At 38.9% G+C, this 17,671-nt stretch overlaps 1 protein-coding gene across 13 annotated transcripts in view; it reads right to left on the bottom strand.

Annotated features, from left to right (window-relative positions):
* Nucleotides 1-17,671, bottom strand: part of DENND2C (DENN domain containing 2C) — an 87,070-nt gene continuing 69,399 nt past the window's right edge. For 6 of the 13 annotated variants that reach the window (XM_073998426.1, XM_015430730.4, XM_073998422.1 and 3 more), the window contains 8 exons: nucleotides 17,308-17,448; nucleotides 16,690-16,838; nucleotides 15,772-15,949; nucleotides 12,246-12,287; nucleotides 11,202-11,307; nucleotides 4,799-5,038; nucleotides 4,466-4,552; nucleotides 1,833-2,725 (listed from right to left, as the gene is read on the bottom strand). In XM_073998426.1, the coding sequence (XP_073854527.1) occupies nucleotides 2,694-2,725; nucleotides 4,466-4,552; nucleotides 4,799-5,038; nucleotides 11,202-11,307; nucleotides 12,246-12,287; nucleotides 15,772-15,949; nucleotides 16,690-16,838; nucleotides 17,308-17,448 (975 nt within the window). In that variant the 3' untranslated portion in view covers nucleotides 1,833-2,693. Of the gene's footprint in view, nucleotides 924-1,832; nucleotides 2,726-4,465; nucleotides 4,553-4,798; nucleotides 5,039-11,201; nucleotides 11,308-12,245; nucleotides 12,288-15,771; nucleotides 15,950-16,689; nucleotides 16,839-17,307; nucleotides 17,449-17,671 lie in introns of those variants that run through there. The other 7 variants (XM_073998428.1, XM_073998421.1, XM_073998423.1 and 4 more) reach the window with 4 other exon arrangements.

The raw sequence follows: 17,671 nt of genomic DNA, 5'->3' as shown, positions 1-17,671 counted from the left end.
TCTGTGGGGTTTTTATGTATTTATTCATTAAAAGATCTGTAAACAACATTTTATACAAATCTTGATTCTTTTACAAAAATATCCAGAATTCATAACACTTTACAGAAACAAAACACAACAGACCTAAGGAAATGAAGCAGCTTCAGGCTGCAAAGATGAAGACAGCATTCCTGAAGCGCAAAGGTCTCCTCCTAAAGGGATAGCCAGGATCCATCATAGTAAACCCTTTTACCCCCATTTTATAAACATCCAATTATTAACTGTTCCCGCTGGGTTGCAGTGTAAGAAGAGACCAAATGGAGAGATGTCTAGTAGAAGCCCCATTAGGGTAACCTGCTTAACATTTAAAAAAAGGCTCAGTTCTATTCCCTGGACCCACATCTGTAGGAATTATATTATACAGCACCAGTCTTAAATGGTGTTCTGCTTCAGGTTCATGCATACCTGAATGGGTTGTAATGAAATACTGTGCAAGTCAATAAACTGTATCACAATACAACTTAACAGTTTTGTAAGGCTGAATAAATACTTTCTGTGCCAGTTGAAACCATCAGCAGAAACTGAAGAAAACAAACTGACATTTGCTATAGCATTAATAAATGAAAAGTGCACCATCTGAACTTGAATTTGCCCATTAATTTGAAAAAACAAAACAAACAAAAAAAAACAGGCCCGGTGCACTGACTCATGCCTGTAATCCCAGCACTTTGGGAGGCCAAGGTGGGTGGATCACCTGAGGTCAGGAGTTCGAGACTAGCTTGGCCAACATGGTGAAACCCCGTCTCTACAAAAAATACAAAATTAGCCAGGTGTGGTGGTGGGCACCTATAATTCCAGCTACACGGGAGGCTGAGGCAGGAGAATTGCTTGAACCCAGGAGGCGGAGGTCTCAGTGAGCCGAGATCGTGCCATTGCGCTCCAGCCTGGGCAAAAAGAGCGAAACTCCGTCTTAAAACACACACACACACACAACATTGCACCATCACTGAAAAATTTCTCTTTCCAATCACTACTACTACTACTTTAGATATTAAAGGTCTGGATGACTAAGTGGTATATGTTCAAGGAATGTTCATATTTTGAGTCTAATTTAATTAGAGCAAAAATTTCAGCATTTCTAGGGCAATAAAAAGAGTCTCATCTAGGCATATATATATAAAGTCCCTTATCCTCAGAGCTGAAAAGTGGCTCTGGTACACTTAATAGAAAATTTTTATTAATAAAATAAATAGCTATATAATCCTACTGAGATGAAATTTCCATCTGGAGGACTAACCAACTTTGTGTCCATAAAAGTCCTGGCTTCAGTTCTGTGTTGTATAACTTTGGGCAACTTATTTAACAACTTTGAATTTGTGTTTTTTTCTTTTTTTTTTTGAGATGGAGTCTTACTCTGTCACCCTGACTGGAGTGCAGTGGTGCGATCTCCGCTCACTGCAACCTCCACCTCCTGGGCTCAAGCAATTCTCGTGACTCAGCCTCCCAAGTAGCCGGGATTACAGGCACCTGCCACCACGCCCAGCTAATTTTTATTTTTATTTTATTTTTAGTAGAGGGTTTCACCATGTTGGCCAGGCTGGTCTCGAACCCCTGACCTCAAATGATCCACCTGCCTTGGCCTCCCATAGTGCTGGGATTACAGACGTGAGTAACAGCACCCAGCTTTAGTTTCTTTATTAGTAAAATGCAGATGTAAATATCTATCTCATAAGGTTGATTTAAGGATTGGTTGAGATGATATGCATACATATACCACAGTGCATGGCACATGGTGGACACTAAAAAATAAAGGTGGCTCCCATGCCCTTGAGAGGACATTTTCATAATAGTTATAATTCCACAAAGTTTAAATTTATTTACTTATTTTTAAAATGTTTTTGTAGAGATAGGATCTTGCTACATTGCCCAGGCTGGTCTCAAACTCCTACCCTCAAACTCCTGCCTTAGTCTCCCAAAGTGGTGGAGATTACAAGTGTGAGCCACTGGATCCAGCCTCCACAAAGTTTAATGTTGACATGTGAGGGACAAGCAAGCTACTCAAATGCTACACAATTTGGAGGAGGAGTTGCAAGATGTCTAATTTTATAAGGTACTTAATAACAGTACTTTATAATATTACAAGTAGGGCTTCCTCCTGAGATTCCCCTAGATACAATATAAGACAAAATAATGGAGATATGTAATGAGTCTATTCCTTTGCCCAGGTCAAACAGCCCACGGATTTAAAGCTGCCATGATAGTTCAGTGATGAGAATTACGCGTATAAGGCCAGTGTTCTCCATTTCCATCGTGTCTCTCTACTATGTTAAACTCAGCATTTCTCTCCTTATTCTCATCTTTGAGCTGTTTTTAAAAATGTAACAACAAGGCTTTTCCTTGTGAAAGACAACTACTTTCATAGATGAAGCACAAAACAGAGAATGAGCCCAAGAATTACATAGAAAAGGCTGCTATAAAAAAAAAAAAAAAATGGAGACAGAGTAAAGATGGCATTGGTTCCAGACCATTCCCAACAATTCTCCAGTAATTACTACAGCAGCAACAGGAGAATCCTCCTCCGACAGCCTGACTCGCTCTTTAACCTTTTAAAATTTCAAGAATTTTGTAGAATACTTCATGGGATCCTGACCCTTGGAAAAATATTTTCTTTGGCACTTTCTATTGTATATTCAGGATGGAGACAATCAGAGGTTTCATTTCTTCTGCAGAAATTTCATTTTACTTCCTAAAGGGAAAGAAAAGGACAGTGAACTCTCAATTCATTTTTATTTATTGTACATTATTTGAGGCAAGGGGTTAACTGGTCAGTCATTCAGAACAGCCCAAGAGTTAAGCTGACATCTCAAACTCAGTTGATGTGTTTAACCACCAAAACCAAAACAAAAACGAACCCCAAACCCCATGTGTCTAATTAATTGCAGAGGTCAAAAAGAACTCAGACATCATGTAATCTGGTGGTTTTCAACCTTGACTATGGGTTAAAATCACCTGGCTTCTCCCCAGAGATTTCCTGGAGCCCAGGGGAAAATTTTTTAAAGTTCTCTGGAGATTATAAAATGTAGTCAGAGCTGAGAACCACTGATCTAATCTAACCCCATAGTATAAAGATGAAATAACAGCCTAAGGCCTAATATGTCCATGGTCTGTCAACTAGTGAAGGACAGGGCCTAATTAGGGGGCATATATTTCAAAGGCAAAATATAAATATCATAGAATATAGGTTATTCATAATTTTAGGCTAGCCACGCCCCTGTTCTCTTATATCATACTAGATAATGAACTATTATTGAAAAATCATAAATGTGTTTATGAAGTAGAAAATTAGAGACTTGTAAGAAATCCTCTTTTGCCTCAGAAGTCCCTCTAAACCAGGTGTTTTTAATCTGGAGTACCAAGGATAGACTTCATGGGTTACATGAGCAGCCTAAAATTATACGCAAAATTTATTTATATGCTGTAAATACATTTTTCTGGGAAAAAGGACCACAGTTTTTATAAGATTTCTCCAAGGAATGTGTCCTAGAAAAGATTAATAATCATGATATACAAACATATCATGAAATAAATAAACTTCTATCAGAGAGGTTCATCTCTGGAAAATGGCCCCACAGACTACTCTGATGAGGGATCCCAAATTTTGAGAAAAATGCTTCTTTTTCTCCAGAACACTTTGAAACTAGCATCATGGTTTATGGTCAGCCTATTTAAGGCTATATTACTGATCTGATTATAAAGCTTTTGTGATGAGGCCCACTTACTGCAAAGCTTTTTCAGCCACGTTTATTTTTTATTTTTATTTATTTTTTATTTATTTTTTAAATTTTTATTTATTTTTTTCAGAGACAAGAATCTCACTCTGTTGTCTGTGGCAAGATCATCTTACTGAGGCCTCAAACTCCCAGGTTCCAGCAATCCCCCTCAGGCCTCAACCTCCTATGTAGCTAGAACTACAGGCATGTGCCAGCATGCCTACTTTTTTTTTTTTTTTTTTTTGAGAGAGAGTTTTGCTCTTGTCGCCCAGGCTGCAGTGCAACGGTGTGATCTCTGCTCACTATAACCTCTGTCTCCTGGGTTCAAGCAATTCTCCTGCCTCAGCCTCCCAAGTAGCTGGCATTACAGGTGCCTGCCACTAAGCCATGCTAATTTTTGTATTTTTAGTTGAGACAGGGTTTCACCATGTTGGACAGGCTAGCTAGTCTCGAACTCCTAACCTCAGGTGATCAACCTGCCTCAGCCTCCCAAAGTGCTGGGATTACAGGCGTGAGCCACCATGCCAAGCCATGTCCAGCTAATTTTAAAATTTTGTGTACAGATGGGGTCTCACTATGTTGCCCATGCTGGTCTCAAACTCCTGGCCTGAAGCAAACCTCCTTACTTGACCTCGTAAAGTGCTAGAATTACAGGTATGAGCCACTGCGCCTGGTCTTCAGCAACATTTATCTAACAAGAAAACACAGCAACTTACCAAGACTCCGCAAAATTCTATTCATCCCACTGGGCTCTGACTCAGGAATTGTTTCCAAATACTGGATGGCCCGGACCTCAAACAAACCTACAAGGAAAAACTCATGTTGGTGAAACTGTCTAACACTCCAGACTGGGAATTACATAAAACTCTGTGCTCATTACCAGTGTATTATTTCCAGGGCTAAAACAATATTACAAAATAAACAATTCTTATAATAAACAACTCGGATTTTGAGTCCTTGTTGCTTTACAATACTTTTTATTCATAATATAGTAAAATCTTTCAAGGTATTCACTAAATAGAGAGGGAGAACTTAATAATGAAACCGACCTTTAACTCCACTTTTCCGGAGCTCTCGGTCCTGGATGAATCCTGCAAACATCTGAGTCTCCATGAAGAGATCCAGGAAGTGGCGTACACTTCGGGAGGTGTGAGACTTACGGAATGGTTCTCTTTGGAAAACACGCTCCCCACGCTCCGTGACAGTCATGTTCAAAGAATAATGTCCTACCAACTCCACAAAAAACCTGACAAATGCTTCAGACACCAGAGAGTTGAGTGTCACATCTGCTGCAACATGAAAAAAAAAAGAAAAAATCTCCTCAGTTATCTGTATCTGTAAACACTGGCTCTGGTTATGGAAGTCATGCCTAAGAAGTTATAGATCAAAGGACTGAGAATAAATCTAGGAGTGTTCATTCTTCACTTTCTTTCTCCATGACCTAGAAAAGGCTAATTGATTCTACCCTTACCTTCATTTTCTTTCCATACATACTCCTTCTACATCTTGCAAACTGGCCTGCACATCTGTTGATTTCATGGTAACTGCTCTTTCAAAGGCCACTGGTGAGAGCCAGCCAAATTTAATCTGCTCTTCTATTTTTATCTCCTTTAAGCTCCATGTTGCATTTGTGCTGACTACCTCCTCAGTTCTTTTGTCCCCCACAACTCTATGCTCTTCTGATTTCCTGGTTCCCTTCCTGACTTGATGACAAAGCAGTTATTTTTCTCTTGTCCTTTCTTTCTCTTCCTGAGCATGGTGCTCAGACACTCTTCTTCAACACTCCCTTCCTTAAAGGGCTAATTGGCACAGAGATAGAGCTGGCTATGATAATACTGTAATTCCAAACCTTAGTTTTCCAGCCCTGTGATCTCACCTTCTACATTTTCAGGCTACCTATGGGTGGTTATCATTTGGCTGTCCCATTAGCACATAAGTTCCATCTGTCTAAAGGTCACTATATCAGGTTCTTTTTGGAACTTGGACTATGAATCAATTAAACAAACAATACATATCTAAAGCCGAATCCATTATATTTCCCCACCAAATCAGTTTCCCTCTCAATAGTCCCATTTTTTTAAATAAAGATTTTTTTTTTCCTAAAATACAGACAGGGTCTTGCTATGCTGCCCAGGCGCTGGTCTCAAACTCCTGGGCTCAAGCAATTCTCCCACCTCAGCATTCCAAAATGCTGGGATTACAGATGTGAGCCACCATGCCTCGGTGACATTGCCATTTCATACTACACTATAATTATTCCATAAAAATAGTGATTTGAGGGCTGAAGTTGCACTGTATTAAGTGCTTTTACAAACATAATAATCTATTATTATTTTTTTCTTTTACAGAGGAAACTGAGATGCCAAATGATTAAATAAATTCTCTAGGGTCATCCCATCTAGTAAGTGAAGATGCTGGACTCACAAGTCAGGTGATTTTTAATCCCTATAATACACTACATAATATTGCCTTCCAGGTTCCAGGCTCAAACTTCAGATTCAACTTACACTCCCTCTTTTTCTTCCATATCCAAATAGTCTTCCCCCCCCGACCCTTCACACTGTCTGTTGCTCTTTTCCCAGGGATCCACTCAGGATGGGAATCAGGGACCTAAGTTTAGTCAGAGTTCTACCATAAAGCAGTTGCATAATAGTGGGTGGCTCACTTTTCTCAGTTGGCCTGTCCACATCTGGGCAGCAAGCAGGGCTGACCAGGTGATTTCCAAGGTCTCTTTCTGAATTACACTTTGACTCTAATCTAGGGTTTTGCTATATTTTGTCCAACTCCCTTCCTTCTCATCTCTTTCCTTCTGCAGCTGAGAATCCGTGTCCATCACTGCATTTATCTTTCTTTTTTTTAATTAATTTTTTTTTTTGTAGAGATGGGGTCTTGCTATGTTGCTCAGGCTGGTATTGAATTTATCCTGCCTTGACCTCCCAAAGTGCTTGAGATCACAGGTATGAGCCACCACACCCAGCCCCAACACTGCATTTATCTTCAACACTTTTGCCTCACTGTTATGTCTTATTTTCTTTCTTTTAAAAATTATGTTTTTCTATAATTTCTTTATTCTTTGCTTTTTAATGTATATACTTTACATATTCTTTGATATGTATGAGTATTTTATAAGATCAACAATGAAATGAATAAATTCTCTACCACAAACAAAGCTTACAAACAGAACATTACTAATATCTTTGAAGTTTCCTGTGTGACTCTCTCTAATGGCATTCTTCTCCTACTTTCCAATAGAGTGACCATGGAATTTTGGATTTATTATTCCCTTGCTCTGCATTATAGTTTCACTATACACATATAAAACCCCAATAGCATATTATTAGGTTTTGTATGTCTTTGAACGGTATACAAAATATTGTAGTTTTCTTCAACTTACTGTTTTATTCAATATATGTTTTTAAGAATCATTTTTAACTGGGTGCAGCTAAAATGGCTCATGCCTGTAATCCCAACACTTAGGAGACTGAGGCAGGCAGCTCACCTGAGCCCAGGAGCTTAGGACCAGGCTGGGCAACATAGACTCCATCTCTACAAAAAATTTAAGAATTAGCTGAGTGTGGTGGCACAGGCCTGTGGTCCCAGTTACTCAGGAGGCTGAGGACAGAGGATTGCTTGAGCATAGGGGGTCAAGGCTGCAGTGGGCCATGATCACACCACTTGCACTCCAGCCTGGTTGACAAAATAAAACCTTATCTCAAAAAAAATTCATTATTAAAGCTTTATTCTCCTGAAAATGGATATTCACATTGTTTTTAGTTTTTGCTATCACATATACTGGCACTATGAAAACTAATGAACTTGTTTCCCAGTGATCATGTACAAGAGATTCACTAGGGTATGTATCTACAAACTACATTGTTGGGTTGCAGGATATGTACACCTTTAATATTACTAGATAATGCCAACTTCAAAGTGGTTGAACTACTTGACACACTCTTACCAACACTTGATATTGTCAGACTTAAATTTTTTTTTTTTGAGACAGGGTCTTGCTCTATTGCCCAGGCTAGAGTGCAAGTGGCACCATCACAGCTCACTGCAGCCTCAAATTCCCGGGCTCAAGTGATCCTTCCACCCTAGCCTCCTGAGTAGCTGGGACTACAGGCACACATCAACACTCCTGGCTAATGTTTTAATTATTTTTGTAGAAACAGGGTCTTGCTATGTTACACAGGCTGGTCTTGAACTCCCGGGCTCAAGTGATTCTCCCACCTTGACCTCCCAAAGTGCTAGGATTACAGGTATGAATCACAGTGCCTGGACAGATTTTTTAGTTTTTGTGAATACGGTGGGTATAAAAAATGGTATTGCACTGTGGCTTACATTTACACTTCCCTGAATGTAAATGATGTAGTGAGGTTGCATGTCTCTTCAATTACTTATATGCTTATCATGTTTCTTCTTTTTTGAATGTTTGTTCCTGTCTTTTTCTCATTTTTCTATTGGATTGTTTATCTTTTTCTTACTGATTTGCAGGTGTTTTTTAAAAAAATTAATTCTAGACACTATTCATTTGGTAGCTACATATGTTGAAGATGTCTTCACCTAGTCTGTAACTAGTTTTTAAGATCTCTTTTCCATGGTGTCCCTTGATGAAAAGAAAATTTAAAGATTTAACACAGTCAAATTAACCTATCTTTTCCTTTATGGTCTCTGCTCTTTGTGCCATGTTTTTAAGAACCCCACCACTGTGTTATTGACATAAATAATTTTCTTCTATTCTTTCAAAAATATTTTCAAAAGCTTTGCTTTTAACATTTAAGTCTTTAACTTCACTGGAATTAATTTTCTGTATAGTATGAGGTGTACATCCATATTCATTTCTTTTCATATAGAAGACCAATTGTCCTATTTATTATTATTATTTTAGACAGGGTCTTACTCTCTCACCCAGGCAGGAGTGCAGTGGCACAATCTTGGCCCACTGCAACCTCCACCTCCCGGGTTCAAGTGATTCTCCTGCCTCAGCATACTGAGTAGCTGGGATTAAAGGTGTGCACCACCACACCTGGCTAATTTTTGTATTTTTAGTAGAGACGGGGTTTCACCATGTTGGCCAGGCTGGTCTCAAACTGCTGACCTCAAGTGATCTGCCCACCTCCGCCTCCCAAAGTACTGGGATTACAGGTACGAGCCACCGTGCCATGCCCATGGATCATTAAATGATCCATCCTTTTTCCACTGATACACAACGCTGGCACTGACACAAATCAAGTTTCCTTATGCATACGCACTCTGTATTCCTTCTGTTGCTCTATTTCTGCACCAAAACCAAACTATCTTAATTACTATCTTTATAATAAATTTTGATGTCTAGTAGTGCAAGCCTTCCAACCTTGTTCTTTTTTGAGTGCCTTGGCTGTTCCTGGCCCTTTTTACATCCAATTAAATTTTATGGTTGGGCGCAATAGCTCACCCATGTAATCCCACGGCTTTGGGAGGCCGAGGTGGGTGAATTGCTTGAGCTCAGGAGTTCAAAATCAGCCTGGGCAACATCGTGAAACCCTGTCTCTACAAAAAATACAAAAAACTAGCCAGGTGTGATGGTGCACACCTGTTGGCCCAGCTACATGGTGGGCTGAGGTGGGAGGATTGCTTGTGCTCAGGAGGTCAAAGCTGCAGTGAACCATGATTGCACCACTGCACTCCAACCTGGGTAACAAAGCAAGACCCTGTCTCAAAAATAAAAATAAAAATAATAAATAATAAATTTTACAATCAATCGGCTGAATGGAATTCTAATTCTCTCTTGAACCCTCTCCCATCTCACTTTCTTCCCCTCATTCCACTGAATCTGCTGTTATCAAGGTCTTCATACTGTCAAATCCACTGGTCAAATCTTAGTCCCACCATACTTGGTCTCTTTGCAGCTGTAGGCATAACTGATTACTCTTCTTTTCATGAAGTATTCTATTTGCTCAACTTCTGCAATGTCACACTCCTGTTTGTTTTTTATTTTTCTTTTCACTTTTTGTAGAGATGAGGTCTCATTATGTTGCCCAGGCTAGTTTGGAATTCCTAGGTTGAAGCAATCTCCTGCCTTGGCCTCCCAAAGTGCTGGGATTACAGGTGTGAGCCACTGTACCTGCCCACACTCCTGGCAGTTTACACACATACTTTCCTGGTTTTTCTCCTTTACTGGCTGCTCCTCTTAGTCTCCCTTGCTGGGTAGTTCTCCTCCTTCCAACCTCCAAGTGCTGGAAATCTAACCACGCCATTTACAACCAACAGAGGGCTCAATCCTTAAACCTTTGTTATTTTCTAACAATACTCACTCTATACGATCATCTCATCTGGTCCCACAGCTTTATAACAGCAATTTCTAAATGTTTGCATTTAGCCCAAATCTTTCTTCTAAAACATTTCTAGTTGGATGTCTGCTTAAGTATTAAACTTCTAATAGGTATCTCAAACTGTAACATCCAAAACTAAACTTTTTATTACTCCTCTAAATCTGCTCCTTCTAGGCCAGGTGTGGTGGCTCACAACTGTAATCCCAGTGCTTTGTGAGGCTAAGGCGGGAGGATTGCTTGAGACCAGGAGTTTAAAATCAACCTAGGCAACATGGTGAGACCCTGTCTCTACAAAAAATAAAAAGATTAGCTAGGTGTGGTGGTGCATGCCTGTAGTCCCAGTTGAGGCAGGAGACTTGCTTGAGCCCAGGAGGTTGAGGCTGTGGTGAGCTATAATTGCATCACTGCACTCCAGCCTGGGTGACACAGCAAGAAACAAAAAACAAAAAAAGAAAAAAACCCAAAACAAACAAAAAAAGCCCTGCTCCTTCCCTAATATTCCTTGTCAGTACATAGCCTTAGTTTTCTCATCTGTAAAATGAGGATTAAATAATGATACCTGCTTCATAAAGATAAAACAAAATGTATGTTAAGTGCTTAGCATAATGCCTGATACAGTGTAAGCACCCAATAAATATTATTTGCCCATTTATTTAACAAGTATTTATTGAGTACCTACTTACTGAATACTGTTTAAAGTACTGGAGATAGAGAACAAAATAAAGCCACTGTTCTCACAGAACTTACGCTGTAGCATATGAAATAGTGCTAAGAGCCTTGAAGAAAATTAAAGCAAGGGGAAGAGGATAAGGAGCACTAGGGGAATGGGTACAATTTAAAATAGGACAGTCAGGAAAGGCCTCAGTGAGAAGGTGACGTGAGCATGGACCTACAGGAAGAAAGGGCAGGAGTCATGTGGATATCTGCGGGAATAGCATTCTATAAATGTAACTGAGCAAGTGCAAAGGTCCTGAAATAGAAGAGGACCTGGCATATTGAGGATAAGCAAGGAAGCTGATTATAAGATTTTCAAGGAGCAGGCAATCTAATGCTACTTTGGTATATCCTTTAACATAGTGCTGGGCATTCAGTAAATATTTACTACCTTAATCCTTAAGTCCTTGGCTCACTTGTCTCATACCTTGTGAAAAATTCTGCTCCTGAGTCAAGATTTCATTTCGTTCTTCCAAAATCTGCATCAGGGCAGCTTGAAGTTTTGGTGGTAGAATTTCATCCTCATCAGATACCTTAAGAAAAAAAATGGAGATTTTTCTTTGTAGGAGATTTGAGGGATTAAGTCTCAAATATGCCCTAGTTATTTCTCCAAAATTCCACAAGTGACTTTATATATTTTGGCTAAAGAGTCAGTCTGAAGTCTCCTTCTCTACATGAAGAATCTTTCATGTTTATGGTGTATATATTTTAACTATATTAAACAAATAAACAATATACTTTATAAAATTTTCTGGCACTTTTCCACCAGATCTCTCTCATCTACAAGTCTTCTATTATATTATGAAGATCATCCACAAATAAATTGTATTTCAAACGTGATGAGCGAATCGATTCTGAAAATGTCCTGGGAAACACTCTTCTTTTCACCCTGTGTTTCAGAGCTCACACTCCGACACACAGGTTATATCTGGAGGGCTGATCTAAGAAGGCTTTTGAACTCTTCCTTTCCACTTCAGTATTAAGAATAAATGGTCACTTCATTCTTGCTCCGACTGTACCTTGTACAAATTTCTATCATACAATTTCTAAAACTTTATGTATGTCTGTTTCTCCGCATTAGTCTGTAAGACCTAAGGGTTCAAACTGTGTCTTACTCATTTTTACATTCTAACAGAGTATCTAGAAACAATCAGTGCTTAATAAATGCTTTTAAAATGTAATTAAATTAGAGGCTTATGTGTCGACCCACCTGGAGTTGAAGGGTGGTTTTACCTCTTTTGAGAATGACACATTTATGTTTCCTCCTTCCTTTGGGATAGGCAGCTATAAACTGAAGCCAAATTTTTCAGGTCGATCTTGCTTGATTGGCCATGGTGTCAACTCAAGTATGTGTAGGAACTAAAGTTTTGCCTGAGTCATATTCTCTAAGTACTTTCACATATTGTCTGTCCAATTATCTACAGTAGACATTTATCCTAAAACATTAGTAATTACCTCCTTTGGCACTCACCTCCTGTAAGAACTTGTCTGCACAGAGATCAACTATCAGCACCTATGAAATAAAGGAGCCAGGCAAGTTCAACCAGAGACATTCACAGACAAATACAGGCAATGAGAATAGTTTTAAACAAAATTTACTCAAAGTTTTAGCCCATTTAAAAGTTAGCCAATCAACACAACAAAAAATAAATTGCAAATAGAAGAATGATGACATGCATACCAATAGATTAAAAGAGACTAAAAACATATCAACTAAATACAATGTGTGGGGCCAGGTACAATGGCTCACACCTGTAATCCCAGAACTTTGGAAAGTCGAGGCAGGAGGAACTCTTCAGCCCAGGAGTTGGAGACCAGCCCTGGCAACACAGTGAGACCCTGTCTATACACAAAATTTAAAAATTAGCTGGGCGTGTGGTACACACTTGTAGTCCCAGCTACTTGGGAGGCTGATCTGAGAGGATCACTTGAGTCTGGGAGGTCAAGGCTGCATTGATTGTGATTGCGCCAATGCACTCCAGCCTGGGTGACAGAATGAGACCCTGTCTCTAAATAAATAAATAAACGAATAAATAAGTACAATATGTGGACTTCGTTTTGAACCTGATTTAAATAAATTATTAAAAGTTTATGAGACAACTGGAGATTTAAACACTGGATTTTGCTGATATCAAGGAATTGTTGGATATTTTAGGTGTGATAATGGTATTGAGGTTATGTTTAAATATGCCCTTATGTTAGAGAGATTCACATTGTAATATTTAGAGATGAAATTGTGTCAGGATATCCTTCAAAATATTATGGGAAAGAGGAACGGGTAAGGGTAAAGACTGGCCATTATTTGATAAGTACTGAAGTGAGGTGACTGGTACACAAGGATTCATTTCACTCTTCTGTTTACTTTTACATATGTTTAAAGTTTCCAAAATAATTTTTTTTTTTTTTTTTTAAGAAGGACAAAGCAGTGGAGTAACAGGGAACAGTCTTTTCAGTAAGTGGTATCGGCACAGACGGTACCATATAAAAACAAATGAAACAACCCCTACTTCACATTATACACACAAAAATCAAGTTCCAGGAGGATTCATAATCAAAAGTTAAAGGCAAAATAATGAAAGGCCCAAGAGACAATATAGAAGGATATTTTCATGAGGTTAATATAAAGTAACTTAAGCAGCTCACTAAAAACATCATGTATAAAGAAAAAGATTGATAATTTTAACCACATTAAAATTAAGAATTTCTGTGCATTAAAAAACATCATTTTTGAAAATGAAAAGGCAAGCCACAGACAAAGGGGCCAGTATCCAGAGCATAAAAAGACATCTTAACGCCAGGCGCGGTGGCTCACGCCTGTAATCCCAGCACTTTGGGAGGCCGAGGTGGGCGGATCACCTGAGGTGGAGTTCAAGAGCAGCCTGGCCAACATGCTGAAACCCTGTCTCTACTAAAAATACAAAAATTAGCCAGGCGTGGTGGCAGGCGCCTGTAATCCCAGCTACTCAGGAGGCTGAGGCAGGAGAATTGCTTGAATCCAGGAGGCAGAGGTTGCATTGAGCCAAGATCGTGCCATTGCACTCCAGCCTGGGAGACAAGAGCGAGACTTCATCTCAAAAAGGAAAGGAAAAGGAAAAGGAAAAGGAAAAGGAAAAGGAGAGGAGAGGAGAGGAGAGGAAAGGAAAGGAGAGGAAAGAAAAAGAAAACATCTTAAACAATAAGAGAGTAGGGGCTGGGTGTGGTGGCTCACACCTGTAATCCCAGCACTTTGGGAGGCCGAAGAGGGCAGATCACTTGAGGACAGAAGTTTGAGACCAGCCTGGCCAACATGGTGAAACCCTGTCTCTACTAAAAATACAAAAAATTAGCTGTGCTTGGTGGCGTGCACCTATAGTCCCAGCTACTTGGGAGGCTGAGACACGATAATTGCTTGAACCTGGGAGGCAGAAGTTGCAGCGAGCTGAGATCACGCCACTGCACTCCAGCCTGGGCAACAGAGTGAGACTCCATCTCAAAAACAAAACAAAACAAAAACAAAAACAAAAACAAAACAAGAGAGTAAACAATGTAATGGAAAGAGACAAAGATTTTTATAAAAGATGATATTCAAGAGACCAATAAATAGGATGCTCAACCTCAACAGGAATCAAATTAAATTAAATTTGTGCAAATTAAACCACAATGTGAATAACACTATGCACCCACCAGATAGGCTAAATTATACAACTGATGACAGTAAGTAATGGTGAAGACGTGGAGCAACAGGAATTCTCATACGCTGTTGAAGGGAATTTAAATTGGCACAACTACTTTGGAAAACAATTTAACTTTATTAAAGTTGGAGATCTGTTTACCCTATGACTCAGCAATTCAATTTCCAAGTATATACCCATTTAATTATGTGTGTATGCACTGGGAGTCATGTATATTTATAGCAACATTATTCATAACAACCTCAAACTGGAAACAACTCAAATGTTCAATTGTAGAATGGATAAGAAAATTGTGGTACATTCACACAATGGAATCCTATATACTAATTAGAATGATCAAACTATTGTTGACCTCATCAACATAGATCAATCTTACAGATATAATATTGAGCAGAGGAAGCCAGGCAAAAATATATATACCATATGAATCTATTTATATCAAGTTTAAAACCAGACAAAGCTGAATTACATTGCTTAGGGAGGAATGCCTAGGAGTAAAACTATAAAGAAAAATAAGTCAATGAATACCATTAAAGTCAAGATAATGATTACCTTTGGTGGGGGATGGGGATGGGGATGGAAACAGAGATTAGAAAGAGGAATGATGGGGACTTCTAGGGGGTTGGCACTGATTCCATTGTGGCAATATTTCCATTCCATTCTAATGCTGGTTATGTATCTGTACATTTTGCTTTAACCACATATCTATATTGTGTTTTATTTGAAATAAAGTTTTTTGGGTTTTTGTTTTGAGACAGTGTCTCCCTCTGACACCCAGGCTGGAGCACAGTGGCATGATCTCAGCTCACTGCAACCTCTGCCTCCTGGGTTCAGGCAATTCTGCCTCAGCCTCTCAAGTTGCTGGGATTACAGGCATGTGCCACCACACCTGGCTAATCTTTGTCTTTTTAGTAGGGATGGGGTTTTACCATGTTGGCCAGGCTGGTTTCAAACTCCTTGACTTCAAGTGATCCACCTGCCTCAGCCTCCCAAAGTGCTGGGATTACAGGCATGAGCCACCATGCCAGGCCGTGAAATAATTTTTAAAGTTAATCCAGAGTACTGTACCCTTCAGAATAACACAAGAATGAGCCCAAGGTTACTACTGTAAATAAGATACAGGTTTGGATTTATGTGTACTATCAAATTTTCCCATCTTAATACTAGAAATATTATAAACAACAATATTATAATATAATAGAAATATTATAAATAGCATAAAGTAGTAATAATAACTATATTAATTAATAACAATTCCACCACTCTTAAGATTACTTATTTTTACTTCTCAGTGCTCCAAAATTAGGTTCTATTCTTCCATCTCACCTCTTCAATGGGTAGGTCCTGGAGCTGTGGTAAGGAGCAAGACAGGATTCCAATAAGGAATGGAGTAGGTGAGCAGACGATGTCAATCATAGATGCTGGCAGGACTGGGATGTAGGTATGCTGCCAGGTGAACGGATACAGTGTAGCTACCACAGCATGGCCACATTTTGACAGGGTGCTAGCCAGAGGAGAAAACAAATGGTGTCATATATAGAGCAACATAAGCAGGACATTTCAGTTATTATGTTAAAGAATTAAAAATTGATGCTGGTTAGTGATCACAGATTAAAAACTATGTGAACAGTCATTAATTTTTTAACATTTTAGTTAAAATTTAAACTTAATTTACTGAAAATGTTCAATCTCAATCCAGCTCATCTCCACAATTTCTCATGCGAAAAATTAGTGTACTTAGAAAAGTATTACCAACTTTTGACAATAGGGTAAGCAAAATGCATTTAAAAGGGAAATTTATTATAACCCAAAAAAGTCATTTGTATACCCTAATGCAAGTGGCTTTTTGATGATTTACCATTTGAAATTATCCATGCCACTATATACCACTAGCTAATTGAGAGACTGATCCTACATTTTAATAATATGCCCAAATTTTTGTTCTCACTCATAGGTGGGAATTGAACAATGAGAACACTTGGACACAGGGTGGGGAACATCACACACCAGGACCTGTTGTGGGGTGGGGGAGGGAGGGAGGGAGGGATAGCATTAGGAGAAATACCTAATGTAAATGACGAATTAATGGGTGCAGCACACCAACATGCATACATATGTAACAAACCTGCCCGTTGTGCACATGTACCCTAGAACTTAAACTATAATAATAAAAAAACCTCCAATTTTAAAATTTGGAGCAAATAAAACGCCAGTGTGAAGTAACATATTTCACTTATTTCTTACCTTAGGCTGTTGGCAACAAAGATTACCCTACGCTCCAAAAGGAGAGAGGCACAGACGCGGATGAGATGACACACACTCAGGCACTTAAAGAGACATTCAAAATCAACATGTTCCAATCGGGAATCTAGTGGTCGGCAGAGTTCAATGGACTGAAATGCAAGAATTTGAATCATGTGAGCTAATGTTGGAAAACAATCCCTAGTGCCAACGCTATGGATCCTGTTATTCTTACGTAAGTTAAATTCAAGAAGGGTCTGCTACACAGGGTCTGTGAAGCTTCCTATACTAATGCCAGGACCCAACAGCTTATTTTTGTTCTGTAAATCAAGATCCTTTATTCCTTCTGACAACAGTACATACAGTCTTCATTTATCACATTGAAATTGTCATTACAAAGGGAGTCAGTCTATGTATGGTAGAAAATCTCTAGGTCCTGGGTCTAGGAAGAACTATGTTACAGATCAGCTGGATATTTCTCCATTGCTTTATGGAAATAAAACATATCCTTTACAGTTTATAAAAAAGGGAAATCTATCCCCTTGGGCTCTGGAAACTGCCTACTAGTATAAGTCCTGCTTTTTAGTGGCTATCAAATCTTTTCAAAATGAGCTAACTTACCTCATCTCCAGCCCCAGGGAGGTAACTCTTAACTGTGATGGTGCGTCCAGGAGCTGGGAATGGAGCTTCTATGACACTTCGCATGAATGGGTAAACAAGGGCTGGAGACATTTCTCTTCTCTTCTCTACTTCATCCAGAATCTATACATGCAAAGCGTTATTTTGTTATGGACTAAGTTAAAAAACATAAAAGAATGCTATTACAGGAACTGCCCAGCCTGGTGTACAAACTTTAAAATAACCCAAATATAATTTAAGACAGATAAGCTTCTGCAATCAATAAAAGTTAAATAAGCATCATATCTCTTGGGAGGTATCATTATACCCTGAAGAAAAGTTACTAACATAAATCAACATATTTTTA

Source organism: Macaca fascicularis, chromosome 1 (genome assembly GCF_037993035.2).
Source record: "Macaca fascicularis isolate 582-1 chromosome 1, T2T-MFA8v1.1".
Taxonomy (NCBI): domain Eukaryota; kingdom Metazoa; phylum Chordata; class Mammalia; order Primates; family Cercopithecidae; genus Macaca; species Macaca fascicularis.
Note: the sequence above shows the minus strand (reverse complement) of the source record. Positions and strands in the feature narration are given on the sequence as shown.